Source organism: Etheostoma cragini, chromosome 8 (genome assembly GCF_013103735.1).
Source record: "Etheostoma cragini isolate CJK2018 chromosome 8, CSU_Ecrag_1.0, whole genome shotgun sequence".
NCBI lineage: Eukaryota > Metazoa > Chordata > Actinopteri > Perciformes > Percidae > Etheostoma > Etheostoma cragini.
In genome coordinates this window covers 11316887-11329454 of record NC_048414.1, presented here as the reverse complement: position 1 = coordinate 11329454, position 12568 = coordinate 11316887, and the positions used below count along the sequence as shown (strand labels likewise).

General features: G+C 41.8%; 1 protein-coding gene across 1 annotated transcript in view; it reads right to left on the bottom strand.

Moving 5' to 3' along the window:
• otud7a (OTU deubiquitinase 7A) overlaps window positions 1-12568 on the bottom strand; it is a 34740-nt gene that overhangs the window by 7607 nt on the left and 14565 nt on the right. Inside the window, exons 3-10 of the mRNA XM_034879091.1 lie at window positions 9177-9330; window positions 6135-6320; window positions 5804-6022; window positions 4216-4317; window positions 3599-3726; window positions 2868-2980; window positions 1689-1816; window positions 1459-1608 (exon numbers count right to left, since the gene is read on the bottom strand). Coding sequence (XP_034734982.1) covers window positions 1459-1608; window positions 1689-1816; window positions 2868-2980; window positions 3599-3726; window positions 4216-4317; window positions 5804-6022; window positions 6135-6320; window positions 9177-9261 — 1111 coding nt within the window. The 5' untranslated portion in view covers window positions 9262-9330. The remainder of the gene's footprint in view (window positions 1-1458; window positions 1609-1688; window positions 1817-2867; window positions 2981-3598; window positions 3727-4215; window positions 4318-5803; window positions 6023-6134; window positions 6321-9176; window positions 9331-12568) is intronic.

The following is a 12568-nucleotide window of genomic DNA, read 5'->3' as shown; positions in this document are numbered from 1 at the left end:
TTGGGACCCCAGACCGGGACCCTGCCCATATGTGGTGATGTGGTGAGGGCTTAGGGGCCGGCTGGGGCTACTCTGCCCTAATTGGCAGTAGAAAATTAGATCTAACTGTTTGTTTGACCCCTCTGCCTGTCTATTTGGCATCTGTTCAGAGATATAGTGTGGCAGCACTGTACTATTTCTTTAAACTAAACGACAAGAAAATACATACACCCTTTACTTAAAAAAACATACAAAAACCTAAAACTATCCCTCTTACATATGTACATAACAACATGGAAAACATAACAGGAGCAGCACATATTTGTATCATTGCTGTGTTATATGATTAATCACATGACATACATACTGTATGCGCCAAGTGTTTTCATAACATCCTGGAGAGGGAGAGACTGCAGACTGATCCTATCACAGGACACAGTGTACCAGAATGAAAAAGTAGAGTCATGCAGTGGTGTTGTGATACAGCGGGTTCTCTGGACAAACGCACCATCTGGTGGGCAAAAAGAGAACCCCCTCCATACTAAAACACACAGATAAAAGTGGGAGTGCTGAATAGTTACAGTATGTGCTGTGGAGTTGGCTGGCTTTGATATGCTGCTGTCATTAAAGGGAATGACTTCAGGGCAGGGATGCAGGTTAGTAATCATTTCTGTCTGCTAGTCTGCAGTGGTTGTACCCAGACTTAATAACTAGGTTGGTGTTTACATGCCAAGAATAGGAAATTTACATGCTCAGAAAAGCACAAGAGTAGGAGGAAGATGGAAAAAGAAAAAAAGAAACAGTTTGCGTAAGTGTATCTGTGTCAGAGAGTGAGAAAACCAGGCAGAGAGATAGAGTTGGCTGGCAGCCCACGCAAATGACAAGTGAGTTCCACTCACTAAGTCAAATACAGAAGAGTGCCGTGACTACTAAGACCGGTTGTCAAGGAGATCCACTCTATTTGTCAATTAAAGGAACTCCATGTGAGGATCACTCTGACCTCAAGAATAAGCAACACATCCGGAGTGGGAGCACTGGCATCTGAACGGCCAAAACAAGACAAAAACAAGAGTCCTCCAAACTAAACAAAAAATCAACACTCCCTTGTCAGAACATAACACGACCAATATGCCCCATCGGAGTGTATATGTGTGTGAGGGAGCGTGTGAGTGTTTATCTGGTGAGAAGGTGGCATCTTTTACGGCAGACTTTGCCACAGTGTATGAATGGGCAATGGTTCCTGTACTGTAAATGTAAAAGCGCTTTTAGTAGTAGGTAATACTAGGAAAGTGCTATTTAACATATACATTTATAACTGTTGCCTAACTTAACTAATGCAAATTAAATCAGGCAACACTTGGATTTTTAAGAACAGGAGGTCAAGAAAAGGTTGAAGTCCCACATATCAATCTGCGGATGCCCCCAGATTTTCTTTCCAGAGTATGTAAGTGCTTTTGTGACTATGCACAGGTTGCTTACCTTGCTCTCGCTGCTGGTCTCTCTGCTCCATAGACACCAGTGCAGAGAAGTGAGCCTGATCGTAGGCTAAGACCAGAGGGGAGCAGTGACAGCGGCTCGGGGGCACCTCCAGAGGCAGATAGAGTCCTCCAAACGGGATGGGCGCAAACGCTGGAACACCATATCTAGTGTCAGTCCATTGTTTATCCAACTGTTTTGTAGAAGATCAAGGCAAGATGCCGTCAGCCTACCTTCTCCTCCTGAGTCTCTGAGCATCGTGTCAGCCACCACTACAATTGGCCTGCGTAACACGTGGGCCAGCACAAACACATGGAACTCCTCCAGACTCTCATAGACCGGATCCTCAGAGTTATCCACCCTGCAAAAAAACACAACCATGTAACACAGTGGGATTATGGGATACTATGACAATTTCCTGAATTGGTATTGACTGTAGCAAAAACATCTGCCAAAACAGTAAATGTTAATGCTAATAATGTGCCTACATAATCTAATGTGATCCATTTGGATCCATTTTGCCCTCTGACTACCTTTAACGAACATTTACAAAGATCCATCTGTTCGTGCAAGTGTTTTTATGAAAGAGGATGGGAGTAGAGAGAAAGAGGGAGGGAGGGTGAGACAGAGAGAGAAAGCAGAGGCCGAGCTCTCAGGCATGCAACCACCAGGGAACCAGAGGATGTGCAACAATTACGTTGTCAGCCGCACAAACTGCTACGCTGCCATATTCTGTCTAATAAAGAGCCTCTTAATATGTGAATCCCACTCATCCTATTTAGGGGCTCATCTCACACTAGGACCATCAAACATCCCTAACCTGATTACTGTGTTACAGTCAAACTCAATGAGAGGCTAAAATTACCAGAGTGAATGAGTAAATTCCGCTCTTTGATTGGATGTTTTCCGTGATAGAGGGCTTTCGTACTGGACGAGTCAACACTGGCAAATTATTGTAAAACAACGATGCAAAGACATGGGTTGCTTTCAGATGCTGCTGTCAAACTAAAAACAGTCTTTGCATGATTTGTTATGAGGTTTTGGCATTTGTCTTTTAATCAGCACTAAGTGCAGGCCACCACAACCTGCTTAAATCACATTTTATGTAATTAAATGAAATTTCAATCAACAGCAGAAACCTCAATGAGTTTTTTTCATAGTTGTTTTTTCTCTGCTAGATGTGAAAGTATGTATGTTTAGTTTCAAAATGGAAACAAACCACAAGGTTTTGTGCGTAGGAGGAGGAAACCACAGTTAGTTTCCAATCAGCCTCTGCAGCCAGAGATAAACTCACTCTTATGCTTGTTTATGCTACGGGGGGGGGTTAGGGTAGAAAGCCAGTAGATGGCACAGTCTCACTTCCAAAAGTGGTCGGGGGGGGAAGAAGAATAAATGTGTGTCGAACAGCTTACCCTCCACTGGTGTTGCCGTTTTTGCTGAGGTGAGTGCGAGGCTCACTGGAGGCCAACTTCAGCAGTTCGTTCCACTCTCTCTCCCACTCCTTCTCAGTGTACACCAGCCCCGACTGCACAAACACACAAACACATGGAAATTCTGTTAAGCACGTGCTTATGCTCACCCACACAATCCTTAATATTCCTTTTCACAGTTTTCATCTGCATCTTCAAGGTTATCTCCTGAAGCTTTATGCATCTACAAATGTGGCCAGTTTTTTTTTTTTCATATGTTCTGCTGTTAATGGATGGATGTTTAAAAGAGGCAGAAAGGCATTATGGGTAATTAGTGAAAGGTGGATGACATGCAATAAACCAGGACGCTGCATTTACATGGGATGTGTCTTAGATCACTGGGCCACCAGGACGCCTAAGGCATTTTTAAAACATGAGTATCTGGACTACTTCTTTGGCTGAGCTATCTTTGGTGACACAATTTTTCTAATAGATTGGCAAATACTTTAATCCATGAACATCAAGGGAGAAGGGAGAGGAAGTGCAGAGGATTTGAATGTATTAAGACGGCTACTTTTGCACATTTGGTATCATATAGAAAGACTATTTTCCTCCCAGCAAAAAATCTAAATGTGCGATCCAGCAAGGAAGCTAAAATTAGAACCTTCCTTGCTCTTATGGATTTCTTAATGTGTCATTTGTGAAAGAGGATGTGATGCATTTACTCTCCCAACCTCCTTGTTCTGTTGGGTTTGCTGCCACCTCCACCTCCTCTTTAGAGCGTCTCTCTCCGCTCCGCTCTTCATCATGGTGTACAGGGATTTCCTCAGCATCAGGTCTCTGTCATGGAAGCCCCACATCCCTGATCAACACAGACACACAACACTGTTACTTGTTAAGACTGAGGACATAAAACAGCAACAAAGCTATATACTACATATTCATATTCTGAGATAACCTCAGCTATTTAACTTTTAACCTCAGCTTTTTAACTTCCTGTCTAAAAATGTCTTTCATCACTCATCATGGGGCCCTAGTTGTCTGACTGTCAGTGTAGATTACATTAACTCTGGTGCCTCTAACCCTGACAGCTCCTGCTCCAGCAGTACTCGCACTGGGGAGTCAACAATCTCCTTCGGCACGGACCTGAATGCGCTGTCAACCCCCTGAACCCTGCAGCAGTTTCCTGCAATGTATAGAACAGTTATCACCCTCTTTCACTCACTCCCTCTGTATTCTGCAGCTGTGGCGCTGCACTGACACTGTTAATACACACCAACTTGCACAGTTTTAATGGATGATATAGTCATATGGTATGTTGGATATATTGTAGCGTACATGAATAGCTCACCTAAAGAGGCAGCATGCAGAAGGCAGTTCCCGTCCCCTGTGGTGGCCAGAGGAAGCAGCTTCTTACAGCTGGTGCACATGGTGGACCACCAGTTCAGACGACCTGCACACACGTACAATATTATATGACTAGGAGTTCTGTACAAAACAGAAAAAATCTGAAGGGAGCAAACACAAATTGGCTTCAATTACTTTTCAATTTTCAAAATGTTCTTAATTTCCTCAAAATGAAACACACACACAAATGGTGATAAGATCCCAGAGGCAGATTTATCGGTTCAGTTCAATATAATGTCTCAATGGGCTTTACCATACCACAGCAACATGTATTCCATTGCTCTATTGGTGGTGCTAAATCGTGACACATCTGTGTTCAAAAATGCCACAACTACTCCGACAGTCGATATTCAAATGTAGTTGAATGTCGTTCCGTCTCACTGTAGTGCAGCAGGTACACATTGAGAACAATTAGCCAACAAGCATAATTAGCCTCAATAACTACACTTTGAAGGCAATGATTAGCGCCGGCCATATGCTTTGCACACACCCTCAAATACCCAGAAGTCTTCCAGAAAAAAAAGCCCACTGTGAATATCTCCCTCCTCAGCCTGACTTTTACAGTATCTCCAGTTTCTGCTCCATCACCGCCCTGCCAGTGTCCCTGAGGGAGAGACGACTGCTTCACAGCCCTGGGCATAGCACACTGCTTTAATGCAGGCAGCCTCCCCGCTCTGAGCCTCGGTTGATCTGACTGCATCATTTATTAAACAACAGTAAACACAGAGGAGGCTCTGAATGATTTACCCTTCAGTGTGGATGGGCTCAAAATGCAGATGTTTTGCATTTTTATTATTACTTTTAAAAAGTTAGATATTGAAGGTAATTTTCTGGAATCATGCCATGGACTACTACATCTCAGGGTGTTTAATGGTGTTATAATAAATATTTATAATTATGATATTATAATGTTATATCCAGACCAAGACTGATTAATACGCTGGTGGAGATTTAATCACCCATAAAGTGAAGCTAATACACAGCTGCTTGTTGTACTTTATTTTACATTTGCTTAACTGCAAGGATACATATTTAACATGAAGATTTGTGATGAATAATTTGGCTTAAATTAAAGATAAATCTTTCACTTATCACTTGCAAACAGATAGCATGTTTGGTTGGTTAAGTCACTGTTAGAAATGTTCTTCTTTGATGACTGTTCCCAGATTTTGAACAGAATGAGGTGAGAAAAGCTTTACAATCTCTGTGTTGGAAAATCTGCAGGATGATTTAAAACTTCGCTAACTAGTTTCTCTCCATTAATTCAAAGCTCCAGCTGGGAGATGAATCCTTTGGGGTCCTGGATGCTTTAAATTAGTTGTTGTTGTCTTGCTTCCAGATGATGCTGCTCCTCTGATCTGATCTATCTCTCCACTCTCTGTCTCACCCTCCAAGTCTCTGTCTACATTACTGACTTTTCAGTGCAATCTAAATAAAGAATACAATGAAATACATAGGATTCCTTTTACATATCAGTAGCAGAAGCACTACAAGAGAATGTATCATATTCTATTATATTCTGTAGTACTCACCGGCCTGCTCCAGAGCCATCATGGTGGACTGCTCGATCAGGTCTCTCTCTATAAAGCACCTAAAATCCTCGCTGTACACGCTAAGGTCTGGTAGCTGGAATGTGTAGATGGGCATGTCAAGAGGGAACTGCTCGCTGGTACAGTCATTGGCCACCTGCAGCCGCGCCAGGGAGACGATAGCAGAGCTGGCGTGGGAGATGCCGCGGGACAGACGCTTCTCTAGAGGAAAAAAGAAGTGAGAATGGAATGGAAGAGTAGAAAGAAAATAAAGCAAGACACAAATAGTGAGATCATTTGTGGTGGTAATATGACGTTGAGGCGGCACTCGTACCTTGTGCATTGTCCTCTTGCTTCTGTGCACATGGCTTATCAATCTTGCTGACGTGGGTGGGCGTGTCACGTGTCTCTGGATGCTTGTAGTAGCGGCCCTCGTTGAAGACCTGTGGCAGGTTGGCAGTGTGGACCTGCCTGAGCTCCTCATAATCATTTAGAGCAGCACTGAGGTCCCAATTTTTACCTGCGGGACACATATAAAAGGTCTGGTTATACATCAACACTGATTATAGACAAAAATATACATGTTACTCACAGTGTACAATAATTGCCTTTAATTTTTTCAGAATTTCATAAAAATTCGAAAATGTCTGAACATTAAGAGTGTTTCACCAAATAATATGATCCCACACATCAAATGATGTTATTTTTCAGATGCAACAGGACACTGTTTACTGCAGTTCAGACTAAACAGTTTATCTTATGGTTAGTCTTGCGTTGCCGGAGCTATCTCCACAGAGCTGTGGAGGAGGGTCTGGCTAGTCCACACAACATTCTGGTACGGGTGAAATACATAATCTGGATTATTGGCATTTCTTTAAATCAATCACAATTGTCATGGGCGGCGCTAAGCTCCCCACGGGGACACATTGCCGCTGCAAAATAGCCTTGGGTAGGCTTGTTTTGGTGGAACTTATACATTCAAAAGTTGTTTTAGCTGTGCACAAGAACTCAGATTGGACAGGTAGTCTAACTAGCTGTCTGGATTTAGCCTGCAGAGATCTGAGGAGCAGTTAACCACAGTCCTCAGAAATCAACCGGAGTTTAGAATGCCAAAACAAAGAAAGTGAAAAGTGGCGGACATCCGGCGCAACTTCCTACAGCACTGGAAGAATGCCGTAAATTTAAGTCGATGTAGACTACCAGTATCTCATAATGAATATCACACAATAGGCTACCAACAGGAGAAAGGGAAGCGGAAAATGCAAAAGATCTTTGCATCTGCAGATTTGTTTACTGTCTTGTTTTAAATACTGATAAATTCCCAGCTTTAAGAATTTTAAATAATTACCCCCAACATAATGGTTTATATTGCCTGTATGGAGCAATGCCATACAGTGTGTTTGTCTTTAACAAAATGAAAGCAATATCCTGATGTGTAGGAGGGACCCACACACTGATACACATACACAACATGGCGCACACACACACACACACACACACACACACACACACACACACACACACAAACACACCCTCCTCTAGGTGCTGTCTCTCTAACAAAAATCCCTTCTAGGTTTAAGACACATGTCAAGCCTCAGCCTTCTTATGTTCTTCTTAACTCAGTGCCTTCTCATGATACAACAGGAACTGTCTGCAAAACAGTCTTTATAAAATGTACATTAGTGCCCGCATGTGATCTAAGCATATTAGCTCAGACAGGGTCAATTAATGGACTCCCTTTGCTAAGAGACCTGGAGGAAGTTGTCCTCTTCCTGACTTCCAGACATGATGATTCTCGGCAGTCTGCATGAAACCTGGCACCACTAACTGCTGTCTCTCACGCCAATCAATGCAAAACGGATTCTACTTTATTGAGCTGCACAAATCCAGGAATACAACTTAAGGTCCAGCAACATAGCTACTCAGCACCTAATGCATGGCCTTTAAATGCTTCTACATCAGCCTAATAATAATGTAGCATGGAAGGCACCGTTTCAGCTCCCTCATTTGTAATGGCTGTCGTCGGCAAAAGGAACACTCATAAATTCAGCTGCAGTATGAACATGCATTATCCCCATCTGTTAGAAACACAGAAGCTTTAGCTTTTGAAATAAAGGACTTTAAATTAAGCCAGGTGGATAGGAGGATTTCACTACTACGTGTCTTGAGAAAGGTCCGTGTGACCAACCAAATAAACCAAGGCAGAGGTGATAAGTGTGAGAAGGATTTTTTTTTTTTTATTAGCTGACTTCATTAATAAAATTACGTTATTCATTTCCCTTTCAGTGAAAAACTAATTTACAACCCCTAAAACCAGAACTTGTCCTGGTTCCAAATGAATGTGACCACATAGGTTAAAACTAATTCTTCTGTACATAAACCGGCCTCTAGGGGGAAGCACCACATGTGGCACTTTCAGATTTAGTCAGACCAGAGGTCACAGAGCCCCTGATTGATGCAACGGATGTATTAGGAGAGCAGATTGATGCAGGTCTGGAAAGCTAAGCTAACACCAGAAAAAAGCAGCTGGCGTTTCACTAAAATAGGACATCCAGGCCCACTTTTGTCTTGTCTGAGTGCAGTGTCTTGTTTGGTGTAACAAGAATGCCCCGTGGCTTTGTGCCAAAGCAGAATCAGAGGAGAAAAAATGACTGAGGTGGAGACAGCAATAATTATTTTATCAGACTAGACACCAGCTGAATAATACACACATACATGCAGCAACAAAAAACACGCTCAACAATCATTTCATCTCTTAATAGAAGTCTTATTTGTGTGGACCATGCTTTTATTCCTGTAAAGTAGTCAAAACTGAGTCTGCATTTAGAGTTTAGCATTTATTTACTGTAGTTTGAGCAGCTGGAATGCAATGTGAAATTGTTCAAGACACACTTGTGAACAAAATGAAAATAAAAACACAAACACTTTTACTGTCTCTAGATATCAAAGTCAATTAAACTGACCATCAACCAGCTTTTGGTTGCCACGTGCACTTTTGCGCTCCCCCCGCTAGTGTCCCTGTATGTTGCTATAGAAGTGCCAATAGCACTCTGCCCCTCCATGAGTTCCGATGAACGGGCACAAAGCTCTCCCTGGGGAGTGCACTCGTAAAACCGTCACACTGGCCTCTAAATCAGCATGCTAGCTAAATGTTGCAGGCCCCACTTCTCTCCTCCCCTCCTTTGTTTCCTTTCTTTTATTTTACCCTCATTTCCTCTCCTCTTCTGTTCTTTCCTGTCCTCTGCTCGCTTGAGCACAACAGCAACACAACAGGGAGCTGATCAAAAAACAACTTCCCACATATTGAGTCCTCTACATATAAGAGTATGGGTGATAGCCTATAATTTCAAATTGCAGGACAGTGTTGGTTTCTTACCTTCCAGCAGGTCTCTTGCCAGACCCGGTTCTGCCCCTGTGGACCGAACAAAGTCTGACAGGACCGCGTCCATGTCCAGAGTCATGTGATCATGTGTGTGCGCTGCCCAAGGTGCAGCGGTGGCCTTGGTGGACGCCAGCCTTCACGTTCTCATCTGCAAAAACACAACATTTTACAGTAAATCCATTTCAGACACACTTTAAAAAACCCATCACTCACTGACCTTTGTGTGAAAATAGCTACTGGACGGCCCCTCTCTCTTATTCTAATCCCAGCCAGCAGTCTCGACCTGCTTGTACTGATGTGCAATGCTTCATACAGCTGATAGTTCAAGGTACTGTGACCAGCACTCCACTCCCAGAGCTCCTCCCAGTTCTAGCGAACAGTCATAACATAACATATTATCCAGCAGCACAGATGGGGTCATATCCAGGACACACCTGCCTGTCGCCAAAGTCTTTGGCCCACCGCCCATGATCATAATAATACTAACCCTCTTCCTGCTACTGTGTCAACCAGGGTGTGATCCAGTATCTTGAACCACACCAGGACTCTGAGCTGGACAGCAAGGAAGAATGCAACTGTTTGTGGAGTGATTCAGTGTCATGTTATTTAGTGTGAGCCTAGCTCGGAACATGTTAGCATCAGGGCTCTAATGATCAACAAGGGCTGCCTTGTTATGCCATAAACAACACTTGATCTAAGATGCACAAGTGTTCCGTCCCTCGGCCCATGGAATGAATAAGCCCATGCATAGCTTTCATTCCACTTGAGGCTGTGTGGGTGACAGAGCAACGGAGTTCAGAGCATTGTCAGTGAAGAAACAAACACCCACAGGTATGCAGCTTTGAATCTGGGCCCCTATGCGCGGACGGGAGATTCAAAGGCTGTTAGAAGCCTGTGGCTCTGACCTAAAGAGGAGTGAGCACATGCTGGAGACATTCAGATACTTTGCCCACGCCTCTGAGCACACAGCAGAGGCTCCAACTCTCAGTGTGCCACATGACATGTGCGTCTATCAGGTTTTAGCTCTGTGTTAGAGCTAAATAAAGCTAAAGCTAAACAAATGCTGATGTTTAGTGTTATCTCATCATATGAAAATGAAAAAATAAACAAAAAAGAGGCAGCTGAGCACTGCTTGATTGTTGGCATCAGAGAGAAAAATATCTTTGTAAATGTAGTCTTTATGGTATGCATTATTAATGAGTCAAAGCTGCACTTAAGCTGTAGTTTAGCTGACCTACTTACTGTCAGCCATTTGCATTGTGTTGCATGAGCATTATTGTACTGTAACAATCTAAGCACATGTAAAATACAGAAAACAGGGTGGTCAGCTGGAGCAGTTACAACCAAAGGTTTGTCAAAGATCACGAGAGTATAGTTGATGCATATTATGTTCAGATCAAAGATGACCCAAAATGTATAGCTAGAGACGATTGTTTTCGCTTTCCTGCAACTAAATATTTATATATCAAAAGGCAAGCTTACTTATTTCAATTCTAGAACACTACAGTAAATGTAAAAGGCTTGAAAGTCTGTCACACATATCTAGAGGCAGGCACTTAACTAAATACAGAATAATAGGCTGCCCATCAAGTTAGAAGCACAGTATTGCTTTGCAGGGTAAAAAGCCTTGAGAAGTGGTATAGAGTGAGACACAGAAATAGCTGATTATTTAAAATCATGACCTTGTCTTTTTCCCTTAAGACGTTTTTCAGATCGCTTTCCCTGTGGGAGGTAGTTATGACTCAGAAACACCATATTACATGTTTTTCTATCTGGCATAAAGCCGGAAACTGTCCAGCTTCCGTTTAGTCATCGTACATTTGTAGATTTGTCAAAAACATCATGTACATGGCAAAATATGAAGACATTAAAGCAGCATAGTGAGCAAAAAAAAGATCTACTTTAAAATACGGACGTGTTTCTATATTTTTCTTATTTGTAAAAAATACCCCGAAAAAAACAGAACCAACAATGCCTTAGTCTATGTATGCACTTTTAAACTCCCATGCAATGTCAGCTTCTCTTAGTGCCCAGCCAATTTCTTCCAAATAAATATAAATCTTCTAAAAATGGCTCAGTTTATTTTACAAAAGGAAAAGTAATCTTCTAAAACAACTGGGCATTGTAATTTTCACCAAATGTTACTCAAACTGGAGTAAATAGGGACTATCCTTAATCTCGGATAAATACACATTCGGAGTACTAGTTGAGCTGGGTAGGCTATCGGTACTGAATATCTTTAAGTTACTAACCAATATAACCCAGTGCTGAGATGTATTGAAACTTCTCCATTCATACAATACCCACATTTGATTTGATTTGTACCCAAAACTAGAAAAATATGATTATATGTATGGCTTTGCTTGCAGGCATCACCCAGGCAATCACTGCAAGCAGGACCTGTGATTGGCCCATTACCGCTGCAACTAGTGTTGGAGTGGTGGTGGCATTTTACTTAACTTAATGCTTCGCTTCCAATGATGGGTATCAAAGGAAGTACACAAAAAGGTATCAAATGTAGTACTGTATCGGTATCACTTTAAGGGTGCACAATATTTCTTTTCCTAGGATGGCAAAGGCATGAGCGGCCCAACAGAACTCTACCTCTGATTGGCTTATTCTTGTATTCTTAAATGAACCCTAACCAATCTCACTGCTTGTGCCTAAACATAACCAATCCAACCAACAAAGGCATTGAGTACTAGCCCATCAGAGGTACAACATGGCATGTCATGCCTCCCCCATTTGGATAAACGCACATTTGATAAGGATGCTGATGTCATTTTTTAAACAATAACCAGCCTATGTACCAATGACTATTTATGGCACCTGGAGCATTGGGGGATTGTAACTAAGTACATATACTCAAGAACTGTACTTAGGTACATAGCTACTAGTACTTTACTTGAGGGTCATTTTATGTTACTCTTTACTTTTGCTACACTATATTTTAAAGGTAAATATTGTACTGTAAATGCACAACATTTATTTTACAGCTATATTTACTTTTCTGATTAGGATTTAATATGCAAAACATAAAATCAGCTTATAAAATATGACATATTGTAACAAATGAAACCACCAAACAGTAGATATTGTATTTTAAATTAACTCTACCTTGAAAAAATATTAGGATCATGAATAAGATCATATATACCATATTAATGGATCAGTAACAATGACCCACTAATGATACTGCATATAGCAGTATACTAATCACAGGAGACCTTTGTATGCATAACACATACTTTAACTTTTGATACTTTAAGTGGATTTTTAGGGCTTCTGTACAATTGTGAATGTAAGACAGTAATGGAGTATTTTTGCACTTTGCATTGCTACATTTAATTTAGCACCTAATCTGACCAGGATGTACGTGGGACTGA